At 48.1% G+C, this 25941-nt stretch overlaps 2 protein-coding genes across 10 annotated transcripts in view; one reads left to right on the top strand and one right to left on the bottom strand.

Moving 5' to 3' along the window:
- Positions 1 to 10385: 10385 nt before the first annotated feature.
- PPP1R3F (protein phosphatase 1 regulatory subunit 3F) lies at positions 10386 to 25231 on the bottom strand. 4 transcript variants are annotated; one of them, XM_074359898.1, is made up of 4 exons: positions 24234 to 25231; positions 14982 to 15037; positions 14683 to 14765; positions 10386 to 12165 (listed from the first exon to the last, which is right to left on the bottom strand). In XM_074359898.1, exons 1-4 carry the CDS (start codon positions 25229 to 25231, stop codon positions 10870 to 10872), a joined length of 2433 nt encoding a protein of 810 aa, XP_074215999.1. In that variant the 3' UTR covers positions 10386 to 10869. The 4 variants fall into 4 exon arrangements, with proteins under 4 accessions (XP_074215999.1, XP_010966466.2, XP_045361132.1 ...); XM_010968164.3 differs by having other exon boundaries at positions 14683 to 14762; XM_045505176.2 differs by lacking the exon at positions 24234 to 25231 and adding an exon at positions 15756 to 24227.
- Positions 24755 to 25941, top strand: part of FOXP3 (forkhead box P3) — a 19259-nt gene continuing 18072 nt past the window's right edge. For 3 of the 6 annotated variants that reach the window (XM_074359904.1, XM_074359903.1, XM_074359899.1), the window contains exon 1: positions 24773 to 24892. The gene's annotated coding sequence lies outside the window, so the exon portion shown is untranslated. Of the gene's footprint in view, positions 24893 to 25261; positions 25373 to 25941 lie in introns of those variants that run through there. The other 3 variants (XM_074359901.1, XM_074359902.1, XM_074359900.1) reach the window with 3 other exon arrangements.

Below are 25941 nucleotides of genomic sequence, written 5' to 3'. Positions count from 1 at the left end.
AATATCAATGAACTCTGTCATTTATTTACTATCAAGCATACATTTTTCATAAACACAATTTATTTATTTTCTTTTAAAGACTTTCTTAGTGCTTTTGATTATTTCTAAGGCTTTATTACGCTAAATTTTGTTTCCTGCCTTCTTTAACTTGTAACGCTAATTTCACTTAAAATATGTTGTAAAATTAAAACAGATAAAAATAAATTTAATAACTTTTTTCAAAAAAAAGCTAAAGCTCTAAATATTCTTAGAAACAATGAACAGTACATATAGGTAAATTTTTTAAATATGTGCAATATATTATGTATATGTATTTACATGCAATATATTATATATGTGCAGATTTTAACAATTCTACCTCATAAAACTGAAAACTGAAAAAAAAAACATAATAGATACATTTTAAAGGAATACTAAAAGATGTTAAAAAACCCAAAAGAAAGCAAGAAAGAAGAGAGACAAAAAATAATAATAATAAACCAAGGGAAAAAACAGGAAACAAACGGTAAAATGGTACACATAAACCCAAACATACTGGTAATTACATTAAATGTAAATGTTCTAGACCAACTCTAGTGAGTCAGAAGCTTCTTCATCAGGCTGAGTGGTGAGGAGGGAGACTTGTGTGGCTTTTCAGGGACATGTTTGTCAGTTCAAGAATTTTTCTGGGGAGAAATCCAAACACAAATTCAGAGAATAGGGAGATGCCTTCAGTTGGGACGTGAATACACTAAATACTAAATATCAGGCCCTTCCAAGAGAATGAGTTTGGGATCCACTTTCTGAGTTGTATTGGAACCAGAACCCGAGGTAAAAAGCAAAAATGCTCTCCAGTTCATGCATGCTTTTATGAAGTTTTAATGGCTAATTTTTCCAACAACACTGAAGTAGCTGAAAAATATTGAAAACCTGACAAGTAAATGTAAAATTTACATTATTTTAAACTTAAATATTTCACCTATACTCAGGGGGAAGGGTATAGCTTAGTGGTAGAGTGCATGCTTAGCATGCACAAGGTCCTGGGTTCAATCCACAGTACCTCCATCAAAAGTAAATAAGTAAACCTAATTAAATATTTCACTTATACTCAAAGCAAAATTTATTATAATTTTATGTTTCTGTCTTTAATTAAAAGCAAGCTCATCAATCATGTTTTTAAAATATACTTGGTAGTTTATCTCCTTTTCAGTTGAGAGACTTGCCATTTTTCATAATTTCTCATGATCTGTGACAACCTAAAATAACTTTTAATGATGTGTCAGCTTACTAAAACCTCATTCGCAGGACCCCATTGTGACTATTATTGTTAAAGGAATTATCAAGACCACTTCTAAATTTGGATAAGATTGCACTAAGCAAAATTTGTGAATCAATTTTAAAAGAAAAAGCATGATGGTTGTTTTTAATATATTAAAATTAATGCTCGCATCTAAAACAATGTAAATGGTCTAACCACACCAATTGGAAGTCAAAGATTCTAAGGATGGGTTAAAAAAAAAAAAAGGAAACATGACCCAGCTATATGCTATCAACAGTAAACTGACTTCAAATATAATTTTATATATATATATATATAAAGTTTGCAAAAAGATATACCAAATAAATACTAATAAAAAGAAGGCTCATGGTGATCACTGTATAACGTATGTAAATATCAAGTCACCATATTATGCACTAGGAACTAACATAGGGTTTAGGTTAATTATACTTCAAACACAAACAAACACATAGAAAAAGAGATCAGACTTGTGGTTACCAGAGGTGGGGGGAGGGAGAATTGGATGAAGGTAGTCAAAGGTACAAACTTCCAGTTATAATATAAGTAAGTACTAAGGATGCAACGTACAACATGAGAAACATAATTAACACTGCTGTATGTTATATATGAATGTTGTTAGAAGAGTAAATTCTGATTGGAGCGGCCAAGATGGTGGAGTAGAAGGATGCTTGTAGCTCACCCTCTCCCAAGAATACACCAAGAGTTCCATCCACAGACCCACCCATCCTCTCAGAACACCTGCTGAACTTTGACAGAACATCGCCTTCTTCAAAAGACAAATTAGCCACAAATCTGGTAGGAGAAAAGGAAAAAAGAAAGAAGAAAAAGGGAAATAGTGCGGGACTGGTCCCGTGAGGAGGGAGTGGCAAAGGAGGACTAGCGCTCATTCACTGGGTCTCCCCATCTCCAACGGAGAGGTCAGCGGGACAGAGGGGGAACCTCTGAGGCTCGGATTTGTACAGAACAGCCCTTGACAGACAGAACTAAGTTAAACGGGCACAAAAGGTCCCTGCGACCCCCAGCCCTAGACGCAAACCAGCAGGGGTGGGATGGAACAGGCTGCCCGAGTTGGGCAGAGAACTCGGGCCAACTGTACAGAGGCAACCTCAGGGGACTGCAGTGTGCTGTGTGCCGTTGCTGGGAGGGTACACAGAGAAGAACAACCTGGGTCCTCCATAAAATACAGGGAAAAAAAAAGCAAAGCAACACTACAGGTGTGCCCTGGGGGGGACGGGCACCGTAGCCTTTGTCCCCGCAGACCTGCAGCACCAGTACTGGCACGTCCTTGGGAGGAGAGAGGCGGGGCTCAGCCACAGCCACAATATTCTCTGATGTGTGGCTCCCAGGCAGAGCGGAGGTCAAAACCTGATACTGTACCTAGGGGCTCTGCAACCTCATAGACAGGACTGAGATTTGTTTACAGCCCCATTCCAGAAATATATAAATAGCTCATACAACTTCATAAGAAGAAAACAAACAGCCCAGTCCCAAAACGGGCAGACCTAGGAAAACAGTTCTCCAATGAGAACTACTTATCAGAGAGGTGCAAGTCAAAACTATGGTGAGGTGTCACCTCACACCAGTCGGCGTGGCCATCACTGAAAGTTCCACGGACGATAAATGCTGAAGAGGGTGTAGAGGAAGGGGAACCCTCCTACACTGTTGGTGGGAATGCGGGTTGGTGCAGCCATTGTGGAAAACAGTATGGAGACATCTCAGACGACTGAAAATAGACTTACTATATGATCCAGCAATCCCACTCCTGAGCACATATCCAGAAGGAACTTTAATTTGGGGGGACACCTGAACCCCAGTGCTCACAGCAGCACTATTTACAGTAGCCAGGACATGGAAGCAACCTAAATGTCCATCAACAGATGACTGGATAAAGAAGTTGTGGCATATTTATACAATGGAATTCTACTCAGCCATAAAAAATAAAATCATGCCATTTGCAGCAACATGGATGGACCTGAAGATTGTCATTTTAAGTGAAGTAAGCCAGAAAGAGAAAGAAAAATATCATATGATATCACTTATATGTGGAATCTGGAATGAAAAAAAACAAATAAACTTATTTACAAAACAGAAACAGACTCAACAGACATAGAAAACAAACTTATGGTTACCAGCGGGGGAAGAGGGTAGGAAGGGATAAATTGGGAGTTCAAGATTTGCAGATACTAACTACTATATATAAAATAGATAAACAACAAGTTTATACTATATAACACAGGGAACTATATTCAATATCTTGTGGTAATTTATGGTGGAATATGGAACAAATATATGTATATTCCTATATGACTGAAGCACTGTGCTATACACCAGAAATTAACACAACATTGTAAGCTGACTATACTTCAAAAAATATATAAAAAATACAAAATAAAGATCAAGACAAAAAAGACGTTATCAAACTGTAAAAAAAGAAAAAGAAATAAAAGAAGACCTAAGTGAGTGAATATAGTGTTCATGGGTTGCCAGATTCAATATAGTTAAGATGTCAATTGTCCCCGAACTGATCTATAGATTTAATGCACTTCCAATCAAAATCCCAGTAGGATTTTTTCTGTAAATACAGAATAATTAATTCTAAAATGTATGTGGAAAAACAAAGGAATTTCAAGTGTCAAAATCACTTTGAAAAGCAGCAACAAAATTGAGGGGGGGAGGGTATAGCTCAGTGGTAGAGCACATGCTTAGCATACACGAAGTCCTGGGTTCAATCCTTGGTACTTCCATTTAAAAAATAAGTAAATAAATAAATAAACCTTACTACCTCCCCCTTTCAAAAAATAAATAAAATAAATAAAAATTTTTAAAAAGGAGTAACAAAATTGGAAGATTAACAAGGATTTTAAGAATTGCTATAAAGCTACAATAATCAAGACAGCATAGTATTGGCAAGGGGAGAGACATCCCTCTGTAAACTATCAATTGACCATATTTGTGTGTGAAGGTGTGACTATGAAGGGGCAGCATAAGGGAGTCCTGTAGGGTGATGGAACAGTCATGTACCCTGAATGTGGTGGTGGTTACACGAAGCCACACGTGGTTTAAAACTCCCAGAACCCCCAAGGTCAATTTTACTGTATGAGCATTTTTTAAATCAATGTTTAAAATTTTGTCAATCATGCAGGTGACAATCCTTGCCTTCTGTAAAACTGTTTTAACACAGGTGTATGTGTGCCTAACCAGTCATTTTGTTTGCTTTTGAGCTGTATATAAAGGGAATTCTATGGCATGTCCTCTCTTGTATCTGACTTCTTTCACTTAACATTTTGTCTGTGTGTAGTTTAGTTCATTCCATCTCAAAGCTGTGTAGTATTCCATGGTGTCCATATAACACAGTTTGTTTATGCTTTTCCTACTGATGTATAACTGGGTTGTTTCCAGTTTTTTGCTATTACAAATATTGTTACAAACTTTCCTGTATTTCTTCCAGGGTTACATATATGCACAAGAAAGCTCACCACAGCTAGTTTAAGATGGTAAACAAGTAGATCACACGCTACCTAACCATCCAATAGAGAATGACTGAACACACTCTGGCTGTAATAAATGACGACACATCATCAGAATCACTTCAAAGCCTGTGAGCTCAGTTTGGAAGTTACACGAGTGCTCACCGGGGGCTGTTGTGATGACAACTCATGACCCTAATGACTGCTGATGGGTCTCAGTGACCTTTGGGACAGGGAGCTCACTGAGCTCATCTCGGGGCTCCCCAAGGGCAAAGATGGGGACAAACAGGAAGGAGCCTGTGACACAGGCGGCTGGCCACCCCAGAGCACTCCAGAGAGGACCTCAAGGGGGCCTGGCCCAGGGTTCTGATCTCAGAGCTTCCCCAGCTGCCTGACTGCCCTGAGCCCTTCCAGGAAGGCAGCTCCCGGTCAGGCATGAGGTGGCCCACGTCAGACCTTCCCCACCAGCTCCGACCCACTCCTCCTCCCCTTGGGCAAATCTGTCTCATCTCTTCAGATCCCCCTCCTTTCATGAGCACCCCCTGCATGCTGGGAGCATAGTTGTGTCCCCTGTGCAGGTGAGGGGACAGGGCAGAGAGGGCAGGGGCTGGGCCTGCAGCCCCACAGCAGGTCAGGTCAGCAGGCGGGTTGTGGGTCGTGGTCCTCATCCAGCCTGCAGCAGTGCATCCTCTCAAATCACATGGAGCTTTTTGCTGCCTCCTCCTCCAGGCCTGTGTCTCCCCAGACCAGTAACTGTGGTGCGTCTACTTGCCCCAGCAGGGTTTCTAGACCCTGGGAGGGGACTGGGTGGAGGTAGAGCTGGCAGCTGGCCAGGATCTGAATGGGGACTTGGGAGCCTTTTCCTAAAGCCTGGGTTCTGCTGGAGCTGCCCCCAGTGCCATCAGGACCCAGGGCTGTGCCCTCAGGCTGTAGCCGGACTGGCCCTGGGGTCCAGGCCGCAGAGCCAGTCCATCTTGTGGAAAAAGGCATATAATGAAACATTTCAATGAGAAAAAGGAGAAAAATATGACAACGTCTCTTTAACCACAGAGGTGAGCTTCTGGTAAGAGGAAGAAGAGCAGGAGGGGGAGGAACGCCATCTGTGTAAGACCATGAACAGCACTAAAACCAGGGTCCTCCAGGAGGAAGAGGCAGAGCTGGCCCTAAGCTGCTCCCAGCTGTCCACACACAGAGAAGGAGGCTCCGAGGGACACCCAGGTCTGGGGCTCACACACCCAGAGGCCTGTGACCCTCTCAGGTGTGAATGCTTAAGCCTCTGTCCCTCCTCTGTCTTCTTTGAAGCCTTCCCAGTCTCCGGGGTGGAGCGCCCCCTGCTGGTAACAGTGGGCATTGCTGTTACATGGACCATGCCTGGCTGAACTGTGCCTGGTGACACCAAGAACTCACCTTGGGACCAAGGCAGTCAGGCTTCCATGAATGAAAGGAAGAGGTCACTTTAACTTAGCAGGAAGCTCAGGTTTGGACATGGACTCACCCTACACCAAAAGCACCCAAAATGGGAAGTGGACAGATTGTAGGATGTGGTCAGGTAACAGCCAGGCTGAGGGCTGAGAGCTCAGGACAGAGAGCAGAGAACCACAAGATCAAGATACTGGGCTTACTAATGAGGAGAAGGAGGGTGAGGAAGACCAGGAAGGTCTCTGCAAATCACTGTGCTCAGGGCTGATGAGAACATGGAAAGCATTCAGGGCCTCAGTTTGCCCATTTGTATACTGGTGATAAAAGCTGAATTTACATCATGCAGTTGGTATGAGAAAAGCATGATTCCCATAAAGGGATCAGCTAGTGTCTGGCACAGAGTAACTGTGAGGTAAATGTTGATGGTGTTGTTATTATTATTACAAGAATCACTCAATCTGAATTAACTTGCTGCTTAATGAACTGTTGACATGCTGTTCTCCCCCATGGGGAGGGCACCTTGCTCCCTTTGAGGGTAAGACCCATCTTTCTACCTCCATGGCTCCATTGTGGGGACACTGGCTGTCACCACAAAAGCCTGGTGAAGGGGGGAGTTTGACAGGCAGAAAAATGCCCCCCAAAAGATGCCCATGTCCTAAACTATAGAACCTGGAATATATCACCTTACCTGGTGACAGGGACTTTGCAGATGTAGTTAAATTTACACATTTTGAGATGGGGAGGTGATCCTGGATTATCTGGGTTGGCCCCATGTAATGACAAGGGTTCTTATAAGTGAGAGAAGAAGTCAGGAAAGAGAGGGAGTGATTTGATGTGAGAAGGACTCAATTGGCTATGTTGCCTTTGAAAATGGAAGAAGGGGCCATGAGTCAAGGATGGCACGCTGCCTCTAGAAGCTGACAAAGGCAAGAAAATTAATTTCTCCCCTAGAGCCTCCAGAAGGCCCAGAAGGCAAGCAGCCCTGAGGATACCTTGTGAGACTTCTGACCCCCAGAACTGTAAGATAGTACATTTGTATTCAGGTTCTTTTGTTGTTTTCCTTTCTTTTTTTTTTTATTGAAGTATAGTCAGATTATAATGTTGTGTCAATTTCTGGTGTACAGCATAATGTTTCAGTCCATTTGTGTTGTTTGAAGCCACTCTGTCATAAATTTGTTACATCATTAATAGGAAGCTGCTAGATGGAGAAACACACGTCCTCCCTGCTCCCTTCCTTCCTCCTTCTCAGGCCGCCACTTCTGTCAGAAATGCCCAGTCCTGTGGCCTCTGCAAGATGGTGCCCCAGGATAAGTTGGTGGCCTGGTGCCCTTAGTCAACCTCAGAGGCAGAGGGAGACTGAGGAGGGTGCAGTTCCCTTGCGGAGGGTGTGTTGGGACCCAGTGCTTCTCAAGGGGGCAGGCGGGGAAGAGGCCCAGGGTACAAGGAGGCCCCCACCCTGCACATTCTCCACCACTATAATCATACATGCACTTGAGAGTGGGGACGATGTGTTGTGGATGACAGTGATGGTAAGAGGGGGCTGATAACCGCTGATGTTTACTTGCTCAGCCAGGCACTGCCCCAGGTGAATATGTTATCTCATTTAACCTCCACCATGACCCTGTGAGGAGGGAAAGTTATTATCCCTGATGACAGAGGAGCAAAGGGAGGTACCGAGAGCTTGAGTAACTTGCCTATCATGTGACATGGCAGAAATTTAGTCCTGGACTGTGTCATTCCAGAGCCCTTCCTCTTGCTCACCCTACCACATTGCCTGGATTACTAGATTAATCAAATGTGGTCGTGAGTGAGGGACATGACATGTTTTCTCCAAAGCCCAGTGGGCATTGGTCCCCTTTTATGAATGAGGAACTAAGGCTAGGAGAGGACAGATGACTTTAATCTGCTAGTGAGGCAAATTAGGCTGATTGAGTTCAAATGTTAAACCACATCACAGCTTTTGAATAAATCCAATATGATCATACTTTTATAATATACTGGACTTCGGCAGTGCTATAGACTGAAGTTTTGTGTCCCCTCAAAATTCATATGTTGAAACTGAATCCCCAGTGTGACAGTATTAGGAGGTAGGGCCTTTGGGATTAGGTCATGAGAGTGGCGCTCTCACGAATGAGATTAGTGCCCTTATAAAAGAGACCCCAGACAGCAATCTTGCCCCTTCACTATGTGAGGACACCGTGGGGAGACAACCGTCTATGAACCAGGAAGTTGGCCCTTACCAGACACCAAATATGCCAGCACCTTGATCTTGGACTTTCCAGCCCCCATAACTAAGAAATAAATGCTTGCTGTTTATTAGCCACTCAGTCTACACTATTTTGTTATAGTAGCCTGAACTATAGACAGGCAGTTAGCATTTAGCTTAAAATATTTACACCTATTTTCTTGAGATTGTTTGCTGATAATTCTTTTTTCACTCATCAGGTTTTAGTCAAGGTTATATCAGCCCCATAAGATGAATTAGGAATGCTCTTTTTCTACACTCTGCAACTGCTTTTGTAAAATTGGATTTATTTGTTCCTGGAGTGTTACACCAGTGAGGCCATCTGGTTCCATAGTTTCTGTCTGAGAACCGTTGGCTTACAAGTTCTGTTGCTTTAATGGTTATAGGACTACTCAAGTTTTTCTCTTCTTTGGAGACAGTTTTAACAAGTTATATGCCTGTAGTGATTTGTCCATTTTATCTAATTTTCAACCCAATTGGCATAAAGTTGCTTTTGGGGAGGGGGGGGACACTTAGCAAATGATCACATCAGTGAAAGGCCACAGACACACGCCTGGACTTTGACATTTAACAAAGTCAGAGTATCCTCATTGAAAGGTGAAATATGGGTGTGTTGAATTTGTTTTCACTAGCTGTTCTCCACTTCCAGACCTCTGCAACGCTATTCCTTTTGATCAGACTGCTTGCCCTCTCTTCCACTTCATTGCCTGGTGGATCCCTACTTGTTTTTTAAAAGGCAGTTCAGGCACCATATCCTCCAAGAAGGCTTCCAGAGTCCCCGCACTGGACTGAGCATCTGTCCTGGGCTCCTTCCCACACCCCCAGCTCACTGGAACCATCACTACTAATGCACTAACCACACTGCACTGAAACTCTTTCTCTATCTCCCCTGCTGAACCATGAGCTCCTTCCTCTGTGTCCTCAGAGCAGAGCAGATGTCAATGCTTGTGGAACTGACCCAAGCTGTAACTACTGAACGACCGATTAAGTCCTCTAGCCATGTCTCTATATTTCCCCACATCCGTTTGTTTACTTATTTCATTCAATAGGTATCTACTGAGCACCTACTATGTGCCAGGCACTGTTCCAGAAGAGTGGCAAGTGAGGCAGTGAGAAAAGAGGAAAACTAGGAGGGTGTGGTATTCTGGAAACCAAGAAAGGATTTCAAGGTTGAGGAGATGGTCAACTGTGTCAAATGCGACGAATAGGTCAAGTAAGATGAGGTCTGAGAGCTGATCGCTGACAGAACAATGTAAATATCATCAGTGACTCTGGCACTTAAGCTCAAGAGGTTGGGCAAAAAATCTGATCAGGGCTGTTTCAGAAAAGTACTGGATCCCTGGAGAAGAACTGAAAAAAACTAGTAGAAAGTTTTGCTGTAAAGGGAAGTAAACAAATATGGGATGTTTTATTTTGCTATGCTGAGTTTTTTTATTTGCATGCAGTGTATCTATCTTTCCTTTCTTTCAGAGCTTCTGGGTTTCCTGTTTTGAGTTAGAATGCAATGTCTGTGGACAGAAACTCTGATATGAATTTTTCACAGCACATTAAGTCTTCTGTCCTGAGGCCTTCCCAGTCTTGAGGGCAGAGGGCTCTCCCTGCTGGTGTCCAAGGCTGGTTCCCCCCACCCCAGTAGCCTCAAAGGCATGTGGCTGATTCACAACCAATATCCCCTCATCCACAGCTGACCACATCCACCACTGCAACCCAGTGTGTGACACCAAACATTCATGTGGCCACCACTCTTCCTCCCTGACAGAATGTGGGAAAGACCAAAGGACCTGCCCCACAAAGACCACATAGATTAGTACCACAAGATGAGGTGACCCAGATCTTCAGGGCCATACTGAAGCAGCAGCAGCAGCAGCAGCGGGGATGACCACATTCCATCCCACCCGCTACTCCCCACCGTGATCCTCCCACAGAACGTAACCACCCTGCACCTTCAGGCCCAGACACTGCACAGCAAGACACATCGTTTCTCATAGAGCTCTATTGTGGCATATAATAATAGGTACTCTATATAAATTAAATTAAAAATAAAGCTCCAGCAGGTTGCACAGGTTGGCTGTTAATAAATATATCTCTGGGTAATTGTGCCCCAAGACCAGCTCATGACCACTCTCCCTCATCCAGAGAATTATACAAAAATAAATACAGGCTTGGGGTGGGGCGGGGGAAGGGAAGACATGCCCGGTTCCATTCTGCAAGTTTTCACTTACACCATCTACCCGTGCTGTTTCTCTCCACTGGTATCATCACAGGGAGTGCCATGCTGACTGGAGAGCTCAGGGACAGGAAGGCCTCTCTCCCATTGAGCTTTCTCAGAAGCAAAGAACCCCTCATTGTGCAGGCCACACATCCCATCGGAACTCTCTGGGAGGGGGCAGTGCAGGGGCTGCCCCTCCCCAGACCCCAGAGAGGGGGAAGCCTGTTATTGCTGATCTCACGAGCGGCTCTTATGAGAACCAGGCCAGAGAGAGGCACAGCGCAAGCACCAGGAGGGACATACCACTGTTCAGAGCCACAGGGACCACCACCAGCCCAGCCAGGACCCCCAGAGTCTGGGTCAAGGGCCCCCGGAGCTGGGGAGGCAATATACACACACACTCTGCAGAGGCTGCTCGGGTAGGAGACCTCTTTGGGGGCTCAAGGCTTGGGCCTGAACCCTCTTCATCCTGGGAGCTCACATGGGGCCTGGCCAGGCTGGAAGGATAGACTTCAGCCCCCAAGGGACCAAGGAGGGGGAGATTTTGCCCCCGCAGGACTGGAGCAGTTGGCTCCCTGCTGGATATAGGAACCAAGCTGTCTGCTGTCCCGGTGGTAAACTCCATCTGGGCTTCTGTCCCCTCCGGGGACCCAGTCACCCCAGCTATCATCCTATTCATATGCAGAGAGTCAGTGTCCCTGCCCATCCCCTTCTCTGGAGCCCCAGGGAATTGACCCTCTATACCCAGAACCGCAGGGCTGTCGCATCCCGAGCCCCCTGCCCATGGGAGCCACACATCTCCTACAGTGGCTACCACAGAACGGACCCCAGAAAGGATTTCTGGAGGCGATTCCTTGGGGGTGTCCCCTTCTGGGCTGGAGGGTATAATGGAGAGCCCCTCTTCCCCCTCCCCATCCTCATCTGGGTCCTCGGTGTCCTTGATAAGCTCCACACCACGCCCCAGCCGGGCATAATGCAGTGTGATCTCCTCAGCCAGGGCACTGTTCAGGGCCCGCTCAGGGCCAGGCCACTTTAAGATCAGGTCGCGGTCCGTGAGTATGCCCAGAGGGTGGCTGGGGGACACCCCCCCATCTGTGGGGCCCTCCCCCCCACCTCCTGCCCCACCAGCAGCCACAGCAGCTCGCAGGCGGCTCAGGTGGGACAGGTAGAGCTGCTCCAGCTCCTGGTCAATGGTGTCCTCGCCAAGCAGCTCCTCCAACCCACTCATAGCCTCCAGACCCCTGGAGGGCTCATCCTTAACAGCCCCCACCACGGAGTCCTTTCGGCCCCTTCCATTCTCGCTGGACACTTCCCACGCGGCTTCCACCTGTCGCTGGCTGGGTTCCAGGAGAGGCCCGGCTGCCCCCTCACTCGCATCGGGCCCTGAGGCCTGGTCCCTGGGAGAGCCACCCAGGCCACAGAGAGAGGAAGAGAGGGGAATCCTGATGGCTGGTGCCCGGGGAACTTCTGTGAAAGCCACTGGCGGACTGCTTCTGGGGACATCACCTTCCTCTGGGGGTTTGCCGGTCACTGTAACTTCAGAAACCTGGAGCCAGTAGGGGTGGGGTGGAGAGAAAGGGAAGGTAGGAAGTAGAGGAGGGGATGGGACAAGCAGAGTCAGTGAGAACTGGTGACAGCCCAAATTCAGCCCCACAGGTGTTCCCACATGAAAACTCCTTAAAGAGCACTCTATAATTCTCTTAACTCCCAAGACTATGTCTACATTAAAATAACAAAATTAGATGGAATAAAAGAGGGCTTCTTGCTGATCATAAAAGCTGAGGAATTCAGTGGGCACCAACATTTGGTGAGTGACTATCAGTAAATACTGTTGGTTGACCTCCAAAACATATCCAGAATATCCATATGAATTCATGTATTTTCTCTTTTAAAACAATCTATTTCTTAGCTCTGTCCTTTGACAAGGCCGAGAAACCACGACCAATCTAACAGCAACAAGCACTCTCAGCCCTGGCCGAGAAACCATGACCAATCTAACAGCAACAGGCACTCTCAGCCCCCAGATCTTGGTTTCTTAATACCATTCGCCACTAAAAGGAATCAGGGCTCCTAAAATAAATGACTGTTTCCAGGTTTGGGGCAGGGAAAATAAAAGATGAGCCTGGGACACACTGACATGGCAAAATGTGAGGAAGTGCTCAAAGAATGATGGGGATGTGTCAAAAAAACCTCTGGAGCCAATCTAAATAAGCTCCCACTGGCCAGAGAGTTCAATTTAAGCATCAAAATAAATAAATGCAGTAGGTTGAAACTCATCAAATATGTTTAAAGTTCATGAACTAATAATGATACTCCAAAACCAAAATCCTTTCATTGGTCACCTTTGGAGATGTTCATTTCTTCTGAAAGCTGGTAAATAAAAGGGAAAAATTTGAAGTATTCATCCAGCTTTTTCTACACAATCTATATACCCTCAAGGTATATATGTTCAAGGTAGTCAAATAGTTTTTTTTCTTTTTTTTTTAACTTTTTTTTATTGAGTTATAGTCATTTTACAATGTTGTGTCGAATTTCAGTGTAGAGCACAATTTTTCAGTTATACATGAACATACATATCAAGACAGTCAAATAGTTGATGTGAGAAAGTTTTTCTTTAGAGAATTCCAGTTAATAAAGTAGAAATGGAATTAAATAGGATCAATTCTATTTAAATTAATAATAGATTATATTTAATAAATTAACTTAATAAAATTAATTAATAAATTAAATTTAATACTAGATCTAATTAATTAAATGGAATTAATTAATTAAAATAGAGTAAGAAATGTGTTTCCATGTGGATGCAATTAGCCAAATCCAGACTGTGGGAAACTCTACAGGACAAACAAGATTTCTTCAATAAATTGCAGGAAAAGTGAGAGAGATTTAAAAATCTAAGAAGATTCATCAACCAAATGCAATGTGTTGACCTTGTTTGGACCCTAAAACATTTATGAGGCAAGGAAACTTTAACACTAACCAAATATTTGATGATACTAAGGAATTACTGTTAATTTTCTGAAGGGTGATGATGGCTGTGTGTGTGTGTATAAAAGTGCTTAATTTTCTGAAATACAAACTGAAGTTGTGCTATGTGGGTTCATAATACTGGTTTCTTTACTTTTATATGTTTGAAAATCTTTTTAATAAAAAGTTAAAACACACACAAATTCTAAAATACACCTCTAGAATCTATCTCCCTGCCAGCACTGGCATTGCTCGCCGGGACCACTGCAGTAGCCTCCTCCTCAAGGTCTCCTAGCTTCTGCCCTCAACCCTGTGGTCTATTTGCCTCCCGGCAGCCAGAGGGAACTGGTTAAATCCTAAGTCTGATCACAGCCTGCCTCTGCTCCTGACTCTCCGGCAGCTCCCCTGTCACTCAGAGTAAAAGCCAGAGTCGTCTCCATGGCCCACAGGGCCCTACACAGTCTGTCCCCCACCACCTCTCCAACCTCACCTCCTGCCGCTCCCCCTCACTTACTGCTCGCTGTTCCTCACACACATTAGCCACGGCCCCACCTCAGGGACTTTGCACTTGGCTGGGATGTTCTTCCCCTGGTTATCCACGTGCCTCACTCTCTCACCTTCTTCAGATCTTTGCTCAAATCTCACTGACCACTAAGGCCTTCCCTGGCCACCCAATCTGAACTTGCAAACATCCCCCTTCACCCCCTCCCCACACTTTCTCTTTCCCTATCCCTTTATTTTTTTTCTTAGCATGCACCATCATCTAAAATATCATATATTTTAACTACTACTTTGTTTTATGACGTCTCACTCCACTAAAATGTTGCTTACTTAGCCTCATGAAGACAGTGTTTTTGGTCATTACTGTATTACCAGCATCCGTAACAGTGCTTGGCCCAGAACAAGAGCCCAATAAACGTATGCTAAATTAACAAATGACAGTCCTATAAGCCCGGTAACTGCATTCTACCCCTCCGTTACCAGGTTCTGATTTGGGGGACCTCCGTCTAAACTAAGGTAGACCCAGAGCAAGTCAGCCCCCACCATCTGGCTTCCCATCAGGTCGTCCATCCAGAGGCTGCCAGGGTCTGCTTACCTGAAGTGTCATCTGGGGCCATGGACGGAGAGGGGTGGGGGCCACCAGGGGACCCACTGACTCCCGGACCTTGGGACGCTCTGCTGGAAAAAAGAGGACAGCACTGGGGCGAGGCAGGCATATAAGCAGGCCTGGTTTGGTTAAGAAAATCTGCTCTTGGAGCCAATCAGCAGAATTGCCTCTGAAGCTTGCTGTGACAGTCTAAGGCAGAGGGTGCCTCTTAATTGGTAGAGAAAGAAAAGGAAGGGGTAGAAATGGTGAATACAAGCTAAAACTCCCGCTCCCGGCCAGATGCTTACCCACAGCAGGGCTACTTTCTTCTGCCCTCTTCATCCTCAGTTCTTCCTCGTTAGGCCTGTGGGGCGGAGGAGAAAAGGTGTGGATCTGATGCCCTGAAAGGCTGGTTCTGACCCCCCGCCAGTCCCTTCTGAGCCTCTGTGCTGGCCCACCTTCACCAGCCAGCTGCTGTTTTCTCTTCTGCTGCCTCTTGCTATCCTCTAATCATAAAGTCCTACACACTCGCAGAAAACGTACAAAATATAGGAAAGCACCAGGAAGCAGGGAAAAAGTCACGTCTCAGCCCGAGGCAACCACCATTACCATCTCGGAAAATTTCATTCCACACATTCTACGAAATCTGCGGGCATAATTTCACAGTAAGAAGCATCCGCTTAACAGTAAGAAGCATCATTATATACTTTTGTAAACACCTGAAATGGCTGCTACAGAGCCATTCCCTTCCTACTGGGCAGCTAGGTTGTCTCCTTCATTTTGTTCCCACAAAGCTGACTTCAGCAGACATCATCCGGCACAGCTTAAGGAACAGTTTGGATCATTTCCCTAGGGTGTATTTCTGGCTGTGGAGGAAACCATCTTTTCCAAGAAAGGGCGAGTGAGGACCGTGGGACACAGGAAGCAGCAAAGGGAAGGAAGCAACTGGAGAACGGGAAGGAGGTCAGCAGAAAAGGCAGTAACCCAGAGTCACAGAGGCCTAGGTCCCTCCGCCAACCCTCCACCCACCACCATATCAGCCTGGCAGGTCACTGAACCTCCCTGAGCCTCACCCTCCTCACCTGAAAATGGAGCACAGGGGGAGTCAGGATGTGTACGCCCTGCACAGAACAGTCAAGAGAAATGACACATCAAGCCAGACAAACCCAGGGCCTGACACGGAGCACGGGCTGAATCAACCGTAGGTATTTGCTGGTCTCTCTCCTCCTTCACCAGGCAAGCCAGACCCCAAGGTCGGAGTGGCAGAAACCAAGCATATTTCAGCCAGTCCTGGCCAGGGGTGGGGTCATGAGGATCAAGGAGAAATCGCTGTTCTCCTTCTCACAAATGAGTATCAGCTGTTTACAGATTAAGGCAAATGAGGGAATCATTAACTAAAACACGTGCGGAGACCTGAGAAGGGCTGAGGCCACAGCTCAGACCTTTTTTCTTCCCTAGAAGGAACAAGATGCTGTTGACATTTCTGGAAGCGGCTGCAACTGTTTGAAAACACATAATCGACAACCTTCATAATTACCTACAGAAACAGTATCACTAGCTGACCTGAATATAGTGCTTCCTATGCTACTTCATGGTACAGCTTCACATTTATTCATCTAACCCTCACGGCAACCCTCTGAGATAGGTACTCTTCTGAAGCAGGCAGTATTATTATCCTCTTACAGATGGCGAAACAGAAGCCGAATAAATGGCTCAAGGTCAAACGGCTTTGCAGTGAAGATGGAAACCTAGGCCTTTCGGCTCCTAAGTCTGCTCGAAACCAGCAAACTGCTGCTTCTTGGATGAGGGAGGCTGGGATCTTATCACAGCCCCGTCTTTAGTCCTCTCCAGAGTAGATAGAGGGAGACAGCAATGATGGACAAGCTCCCTGCCTCCAGCTTCATTCAAGCTTTGCTTTGGTCCTGCCTTTTGCCCACCTATTTATTTCCAGTTTCACCGCCTTCATGAGACATGTGGCTAGGAGACCACCAGACACAGAAGTGGCTGCAAGAAGTGCTTTTACTAGCACCGTCTCGGAGGAGGCTTGAACCAGGTACCTGGATCTAGACGTTTGGAAGCTCCGGAAGGGACCATCTGTCTTTCACCACAGACTAGGGCTCACGCATCCCACCAAAGGTACTTGAATCGGAATACTATAGGGCACGGCGTGGGTGATTCCAGGAGCCCAGCCATCAACTCCTGCTTCTCACGGCTGAGAAAAGAGGATTTGGGGCCAATTGGTTTAGTCCTGCACCAGTCCCCTGAGTGGGTCAAAAATCCAGGTTTTACAAAAATTTGGATTTGTGGCCCAATACAATTTCTACTGATTTCTTTTGCTGGTGAGGTCCTTCATTAAAGAAAATGTCTTCTTCCTAGGATCTCCTAAAGCAAGCATCCTCCAGAAGACCCACAAACAGCAAGGCAACCCTCCTCCTGGGAAGATACGAAAACAAATCCTTCAGCCCCCAGAACATCTATTCCAAAGCCGGGGAGGGTGAGAAGCAGGAGAGGGCATCCAAAAATCAGGTCAAGCTATTCAGCCAATCCCAAGATCCACAAAGTCAGCAGAAGTACACGGGTCACTCTCCCCACCTCCAAAGTCCGAGAGATGAAAGCAGGAGACAAGCATCTATTGTTCACCTCCTGCAATGTGGGCCCTTTTCATTGATACACCAAGTCATTTGAAAACCTTTGCATTTATCCTTCAAAGCAACACCCTTTTTACAAATGCAGAAACCGAGGCTCAAGGAACCGTGTCTCTGCCCCCTCTAACTGCTAACTACACACCATGCTGATAACATCCAAAGAGGGTTCCATTTTGAAGACAGTCTTTGAAACTGTGTACAAAAAAAAAAAAACAAAAACCTAAATATCCTTGAACTGTCTTTCACAGTAAATATTCAGGGGCAGCTCTGACCTTAATCAAAAGGAGGATGGTGAAAGAAATGGAATACAAATGTTTACTGACTCACGAATCAGTAACAGAGAAGAGGGGTTCTTAGAAATATGGCGAGGAAGGAGATTAAGAACAAAACTGTATCTCTAATGTGCTTGCTAATTTTCGAGAAGGAAACCTGCCCTTTTGGCATCAACCCCACAAACGCCACGTGGCCTCGCCTCCAGGGCAGTGGGCAGTAGTGGGCTGGAGCACACAGACCAGGGGAACTCTTGAGCATGCATCCTTTGGGTGCTCTTGAGAACAAGTCAAGACAGGTGGCGGAGAAGGGGCCCTGTCAGGCCTGCATGCCTGTCTCCTGGGCGTGAAAATTCCTCCTACCGTCAGGAAACTCTGTGAACTCTGACCTCAGACGGCACCTAGGGAGACCAGGGGGTGAGATTTCAGAAAGTGCCGTGGGTCCCAGCCTAGGCCAGCCGAGACAGTATCCAAAAGTGAATCGCCACAGAGAGTGAGCAAGCGAGGGCAGACGAGCCTCACGGAGAAAAGCAAAGCCGACTTTCAGAGCAGTCACATCACTGCCACCGCCACCGCCGCCACCCACCCGCCTGAGTCCTCTGAGAGCACCCCCAACACTCCGGTTTTCAAAGAACCTGGCTAGCCCAAAGTGGGTCATACACTGAAACCCAAAGGGAAACTCAGCAGACCCCAGCTCCCGGGCAGTCAGCCTGAAGATACTGCTGACTCCAAGGGGACCGGTGGCGTCAGAAACCTGCCTGAGATACTTGGAACCCCAGTTACCCTAAGCCATCTGCTTTCTGAAGAAAACAGGGTTTGAAGGAGGCTGTGAAAGCCACCAAGTTATGTGGGGCACTGCTCTGCCTTCCCCAGTGACAGTCTGTGTTGGTGTCAGCTCTGGGACTTACAGTCCATAGGGGAGGGAGCTGAGCAGTTTATGGTGCTATGAGCTTGTTTCAGCAATGACTTCATTCATTTGGCCGTGACCCACAGTAAGAAATACATTTTACATCATAACCCAGCACATGCCCAGACATGTGTAAATACATACACATATATATATATATAACTGAAAACCTCAAAACCGGTTGTTCTTTGAATGAAACAACACTTACCTTTACTGCATGTTGTGATGTGCTCTGATTATTTCCTATGCTATTTTTTAAATGTTTGTTGGAATCCAGTAAATTGATTTCACGTCTCAATAAAGGCCATTCTGAATAACCCTGGCTCTGCCATCTGCCAGCTGTGTGACCTGGAGCACGTTACTTAACCTCTCTATGCCTCGGTTTCCTCATCTGTGAAGAGGGTGTCATAGTAATACCTCCCTCAGGGAGCTGTTGGGCAGATTGAGGAAATATTTTTAAATCGCCTGTAAAGTGCTTAACGAACAGTGATCCCCTCCAAGTTCCCACTGAAAGAAACTGAGGCCCTGAAAAGGAAAGCAACTTGCCCAGCACTGCGCAGCTGGGAAGACACATCACCCAGCCTGGCACGTCAGCTGAGAACTGGGGTACCAGAGCAGGACTGCCCGGCTCAGATCCCGGCTCAGCCACTTTCATAACACGTGGCCTCAGGCCTACGTCCTTAGCCATGATGCGTACCAGTTTTCTGTGGACTAAAAAAGGACCACTTTCACACTAAAACCCTCACTCTCCAGACAACTAAGATGAGCCCTGGCCCGTCCTGTGTCGACTTCGATTGTTCTGATTTCCCCTAAGGCTGCCAACTTGGAGAGCAAGTTGGGTCTCCATCCATTCACCTACAAGTACGGCTAAAAATCGCTGAGGCCTTACTGTGCATCAGCCCAGTGATGAACCCTGGAGATGCCGGGGTGAGCGAACATGACTAGGAAGCTTACAATTTTGTGTGGAGGAAGACATCAAAAAAAGATACTCACACTCATTCTTTCAACAAACATTTATTGAGCACCTGTTAAGTGCCAGGCACCATGGCAGGCCCTGTGGGAATACAGCAATGAACAAAAGCAGACCATGTCCCTACCCCTCACGGAGCTTACAGTCTAGAAGGGCAGAGGTCATCCAGTAATCCCCTAGTGAAGGTCTAACTGCAAACTGAGGTCAGGGCCTTCAGAAGAGGAAAGAATGCACTAGAACAAGGGGCCATGGCCCAAACTACAGGGTCAGGGAGGGTTTAGGATGCTTAGAAGGAAAATGAGCAAGGGAAGGGTTGGAGAGTGAGAAGCTGCTCAGGACTCCGGGGGCGGAGGAGGTGATGGGATTCAATCTTGAACAAGGGGAGTCTGAGGCATCTGTGGGACATCAGCCAAGCGGAGACACTGAGTTTGTATATATGAGGCTGAAAGAAACAGCAACAAGAAAAAGAAGGGCCAGACAGTTCAGGGAAAAGCAGCAGAGGGTGGTCCCAAGGCAAGGGAAGAGAGTGTAGTAAGCAGGAGTGCCCAACCACTTCAAGAACACCAAAATAAAAAACAAGCTATGGAATCTGATAAGTGCAGGGGACGGAAGCCAGTGGAGAAGACAAGTGTAGGCAACTCTTAAGAGGGGGGTTGGCAATGAAAGGTAGGAGGGTGATTGGGTGCTGGCCAGGAGCAGTGGGGACAGAGGTGGAGTCAAAGGACAGATTTTTAAGACAACAGAGATGCTGGCAGGTATAAAGGCCAATAGAGAGGCTCAGGCAAGGAGGACAGTGAAAAGCTACCGGGAGAGAATGGGGTAACTGCTTCTGTCAGGTTCTGGAGCGAGTGACAGAACAACGGATCCCAGGGAACCCAGGGCAAGAGTCAAGACTCCAGCCTGAGGGAGAAAAAGGGCCCCCTCCTCTCCTGTAACACAAGGGAGGGGCACTGGTTTGTAGGTTTGGGGGCTACAAGTCGTGGGGAGTCCATTCTTATGGTTTCTACTTTTTTTTTTTAAGCAGAAAGTCTGAAGGTAAAGAACATTCAAAAGAGTCACCTCAGGGAGGAGACAAGAGTGGATGGGAATAATACAGTAGGACAGCCAGGCAGGGGGGGAAGGGACCCTGGATTTGTGGCAATGCCCATCTGCTCTGCTATAGGACTTTCTCTAACAGGGCTTGCCTGCTTGGCTGATCAGTGCTCTAAACATTTTTTTTTTCCAAATGGGGCCTGAGGAGGCTGGGATGGGCAGGCTTCCAGGAGGAAGCACTCTTGTATCCTTCATCTGAAGGATGAAAATGAGGAGACTGCAAGAGACACAGGGCCAACATTCCTGGTGAGGAAAATAGCATGGGCAAAGGCCCTGGGGCAGGAAGGGGGCAAAGCACCTTGGAAAGACCACGGTGACAGAAGCTCAGAAGGCAGAGGATGGCGTGAGGTAAGACTAGCAGCCATGGGGGCCAGACTGGGGGAGAGGGCAGGGGGTGCCTGAGGTTTTCTTGGTCTTTATTTTTAAGAGGAATAGGACACCTCCCAAGGGTGTTAAGCCAAGGCAGACCTGGAGGACTCCTCCCCACACCAGCCCTAGGATTTTGAAATCTGGGAGCCTCAGTTTGCTCATCCAGAAAAGAGGGAACAAAACAGTCTATCTCACAGGGAATGGTGAAAGGATTAGATGAGACTGGGCATGCAAATACTCAGCAGGGTCTCCGCCAGGTCTCTTACAACAAGCCCTCTGGACCTGCCCCTCCCACCTGTTCCACCAGAGGCCCTTTGACATCTTAGCGCCCGTCTGCAGCTTTGGCCCTGTTTGAACCTAGCACTGTGCCCAGCACATAGCAGGCCCTCAATAAATGCTTGTTGATGGATCATCTCTATGCCTAAGGGTTATCAAAGGCCTGGTCCAACAAAGCCAGGAATGCAGCCATTTCGGTTTCTGAGCTGTCTCCTGATGGACTAGCAGACTCCTTCCATGCCCCCACCTGACGTGGCTGCGCTCCGTACACAGTGGGCCAGCAGCCGATACTCCCTGAACAGGAAGCCCTCTGCATCGGGGCTCCCACAGGCTGAGGCTATCCCCTGAGATCCTCCACCATCTCCCAAGAGGGCTGGGTCACAGGGAGCAGCTGTTCTTCAACAGCGCTCCATGTCACCGGCAGCACACAAGTTTTGAAACAATAATAAGTTGAAATGTACTCGTTAAGAAAGCCACCGACCTACAAAGAAAATCTTATCGCTGATCTTGCAATGAGCACCAACCGCCCCTTTGCAAGAGCTGAGATCAAGATAAAGAAGCTATCAAAAAGCCATCTGCCCACTTAAAATAATATCACAAGTCATGTTAGGAACCACAGACCTGGGGCCAGATACCAAAACAATTGTCTGAACGGGCTGCTTCAATTTCTCCTTAAAACCACCCATGTATTTTAAAAGAAAAACACCCTCTCCACCCACCTTGGCCCTGCAAGCTTTTGATTTCTCTGTTCCCTTCCTTTCACACTCTAAAATGACCAAACTCTGTTACCCAAACTGTCACGTCTCACAGACAGGGCTCCCACGACAGCCGGCTGGGATGATGACTTGGGAAAAGTGACAGAAATGAAGGCAATGCTGGAGCACTTGGAACAGCTCGATATCTTGATCTGGGTGACAGTTTCACAAGGGCATACATAATGTAAAAATCTATTGAGCTTTACACTTATGATCAATAAGGAAAAAAAGATAAAAGGAAAGCAAGACATGCTGGGAACATGTGAACACCAGAAATGAAATGCAGAATTTGCCCTGCATCCTGTTTGGTCTTCAAAAGGAACAGCAGTTTTTTGAAACCTCGTCCCTGATCCTGTCACTCACAAACTGGCTCACTTCTCTGAGCTACCTCAGTTTCCCCCTCTGTTAAATGGACAAAATCATAGCACCTACACCACACAGCATGCACAGCAGGACTCAGGAAAGAACAAACTTGCAGCTCTCAACACAGAGATCAGAAAACGTGGGCCACTGTTCATCTTTCAAAGCTACCACCGTGCTTTAGTTACCTCGCCCATGCTTGCCGCGTCCAATCCAAGCACACGAAGTGACTGCATTCCCCTTGAGCAGATGAGAAAACTGAGGCTTCCAGATGAAGAGCCTGAGGCAAGGCTACACAGCTGGTAACAGGCAGATCAGACTTTGGGAAGAGGATCCAAGGAACCACCTGTGATTCCCTAAATATTGACACTAACACCGAATAGTGCTACTAAGAGCCAGGCTAGGTTCTGAGAGCTTTCATGCGTCTCCTGTGAAGCAGGTGCAACAATTACCTTTGTTTTACAGATGAGGGTACTGAGGCACAGTGCGGTTAAACGAGTCAGCCAAGGTCACAAGACCAAGAAATGACAAGACTGGGATTTGAACCCAGGCACTCTGATGTCAGAGTTCACACTCTCACCACTGTAAGGAAAGCCACGCTGCCTGCCCTGCTCAGACTAAATCTTAGGTTACTGCGAGGCTCACCAGTTCATAAGTGGGTACCTGTCTGCCTGTTCACTTACCCAGGCACATCTGCCCACAAGCCTCAAGCTAGACCTTTCTGAACCACTCACAGCCTAAGGCTTTGCTAAGATCACAAATACCTTGCTGCGGCCAGAGGCTTGTAATCCAGCACAAACAAGGTCCAAAAAGCATTCTCCCATTCCCGTTTCCAGTCCTCCCAGGAGCAGGGAAATGGATGCATTTCTCAACATGTGCATGGAGAATCTACTTATGCCAGGCTAGACTTATGTAATTCCCCCCAAAATCAGGCCTAGCTGCTACCTTGAAGAACTCGTGGCTTGACAGAGGAAAGCCTAGGAGAATTTTGTATCAGGGCCTCCTGGGGTTAACTGATTCCTTTTCCCAGGCCCTGAATGCTCACAGGTGGTATAGCAAAAACAAAGGTCAAGAGCTTCCAGTCCAGGCACACCTGGTTCTGCCTCTGCCAGAGCTACTGCTTCCCTGTGAGAGCAGAGGCTCAGCCACTCAACTCCACAGGAGGTATCAGACTAGAATCAGAGCAAAACAGTCAAGAGAGTGCACAGGCCTCAAGGTCAGACATGGCTGAATGGAAAAAGCCCAGGCGCCATCACTTCCTCAACCAGTTTCTCCCTCTGGAACCCTGGTTTCCTGCTGTCAAATGGGGATCAGATTCCCTGCCACCCACTGGTCCACACTACCATGTCACTGCAGTTCTCTCCACTCCAGCACACTACCCTTCATTCACACCAGGCTCCTTCCCACCTCAGGACCTTTGCGCTTACTATTCTCTCTCCCTAGAACACACTTGCTCCTGAATGTGTACATAACTGCTCCTCTTTATCATTCAGGACTCAGTTTAAGCGACCCTCCCCAAATCCCCTGCCTAAAGCATCTACTGCCTCCCAAGCTATCCCCTTACTCTTATTTTACTTTCCTCTCTGCAGCTAACCTTTTCCCTATATATCTTATCTGCTTGCTGGTTGTTTTTTCAAACTGTCTCTCCTAAGAGCCTGTATGAACCTTGAGGGCAGGGAAGATGTCTGTCTTGTACAGGGCTTTACAATGGAACTCAATAAATGAATGAATGAAACCCCAGTAATTAAAACAGAGACTAGCACATGTTTAATCTCCATTGGCTCTTTGACTAACTGACTGAATACGCCCTCCTCCCTGTCCTGGAGAGCAGGCCTGAGGGGGTTCCTGGGTCAGAATGCTTGTCCTCCATCCTAGACACAGCCCTGCGTTGGCGGAGGTGGCGCTGGCAGACATTACCTGCGCCTCACCGGCTTCATGCAGCTCTTCAGCTGCCTGGCCTCAGCCTCCACAGGACCCTGGCACTCGGGCTGTGGCTCCAGCTGCTGCTGCTGCTGCTGGGGCAGCCCTTCGGCATCAGTGGGTGTGGGAGCGGGTGCGATCCGGAGCAGGACTGTGTAGTTGCGGCCGTGGTTGTTGGCCCAGAAAGTGCCCTCGGGGGTCTCATAGCGCACCACGAAGTCCAGGCGCGCCCCATCGCCCGCGCCCTCAGCAAAGGGCAGCTGGAAGGCAAAGCGGTCGGTGCGGCCGCCGTCATCGGGCGAGGAGGCGGACGCCTGGCTGGGGCCCAGGTCAAGGCCCAGATCCAGGATGGGATCTCCTGCTCCTGGTACTCCCGCTCCTGCCCCCGGCGGGCTGCGCGGGACGTAGCGCGCTGGGTGGTCGCAGAAGGAAGCCCAGCCGTCGTGTGAGGCCCGCACGTGCACCGCCTTCTCGAAGGAACGGTTCAGCACGCGGACCAACCCGCGCACCACCGGCGGGCGTCCCCCAGGCACCCACACCCCGGCACCCCCAGGGACCGCTCCGGGAGGCGGCAGCAGCGCCTCCAGCTCCACCATGACGCGCCCCAAGCGCTCCAAACGGCCCAGCGCGGGCGGCAGCGAAAATGTGGGCACCAGGTAAAACCCCCCGCCAGCGGGGACGGGGCACAGCGGCGAGGGCTCAGGGCAAGTCTCCTCTTCCTCCTCTCCTTCATCCCCATCCTCGCCATCGTCGTCCTCGTCAGCCCCGCCGCCGTCGCCATCTTGCCCGGCCGCCGCCGCCATCTTGCCCACCCCAGGCCCGCCCCACGGCCGGTAGCGGCGCAGCTGCGCCAGCGGCAGCCCCAGGGCCTCGTCGGCGAACAGCACCCTCCGCGGGGCCACCGCTGCCTCGACTGAGGTGCGGGGCTCACCCGCGGCCGGCGAGGGGGGCGCAGGATGCCGCAGCGGGGGCTCCACAGGGGCCGTGCGCGCCATATCGGCGGCGGCGGCGGCGGCACCGACGGCACCGGCGGCGGGACCGGTGGGGGCAGGGCCCGAAGGGGCTTGCAGCCAATAGGAAGGCCAGCGCGGGGTGGGTACGACTCACGGGGTGCGTAGGCGGCGAGACGAAGACAGGTATAGTGGAGAGCCAATGAGGAGCCGCGCACGCGTGACGTAGGTGGTGAACCAAGTGCAGGGGAAGCACGCAGCCAATAGGGATGCCAGAGAGTGGGCGGTGTAGGAGGCGGGATGATCGGGGAATCAATGGGGGGGCCTGAAGTGGGGGTGGTGCGGGGTCCGGGATGAAGAGAGCAGGCGCAGGATAGCTAATTGGGGAAGCGGGATAGGGAGCGACGTGTGGGCGGCGGGGAAAATGGAATGGCTACAGGCGATAGGGGCAGCAGGTAGCGAACGGAGAGGCCAGAAAAGTCGGAAATCTGTAGGTTGCGTAGGTAGTGGGATGGAAGATAGAGATAGCGAACAGCCAATGGGGAGCCGCGCACCGGTGGCGTAGGGATGACGATAATAGCTGTGGCAAACCAACGAGGAGTCTTTTCAGTGTGCACTGCACCTTCAAGGGGCGGGCCGTGGTGGGGCTAACCAATACGGAAACTAGAAGATGACCCAGAGGTGGTGTGTGCGAGGCTTCGGAGGCGGGACTGGAGGGGAAGAGCCAATGGGGTGGGCGATGTAGGCGGGAGCGA

Source organism: Camelus bactrianus, chromosome X (genome assembly GCF_048773025.1).
Source record: "Camelus bactrianus isolate YW-2024 breed Bactrian camel chromosome X, ASM4877302v1, whole genome shotgun sequence".
NCBI lineage: Eukaryota > Metazoa > Chordata > Mammalia > Artiodactyla > Camelidae > Camelus > Camelus bactrianus.
Note: the sequence above shows the minus strand (reverse complement) of the source record. Positions and strands in the feature narration are given on the sequence as shown.

Bases quoted from the DNA above. Each gene is read 5' to 3' on its own strand.
- PPP1R3F (XM_074359898.1), bottom strand. From the start codon at position 25,231: ATGGCGCGCACGGCCCCTGTGGAGCCCCCGCTGCGGCATCCTGCGCCC. The intron at 14,766-14,981 runs GTAAGCATCTGG...TCTTTTTTCCAG, and splicing joins AGAAAGTAGCCCTGCTGTGG to CAGAGCGTCCCAAGGTCCGG. The intron at 12,166-14,682 runs GTAAGCAGACCC...TACTGGCTCCAG, and splicing joins GGCCCCAGATGACACTTCAG to GTTTCTGAAGTTACAGTGAC.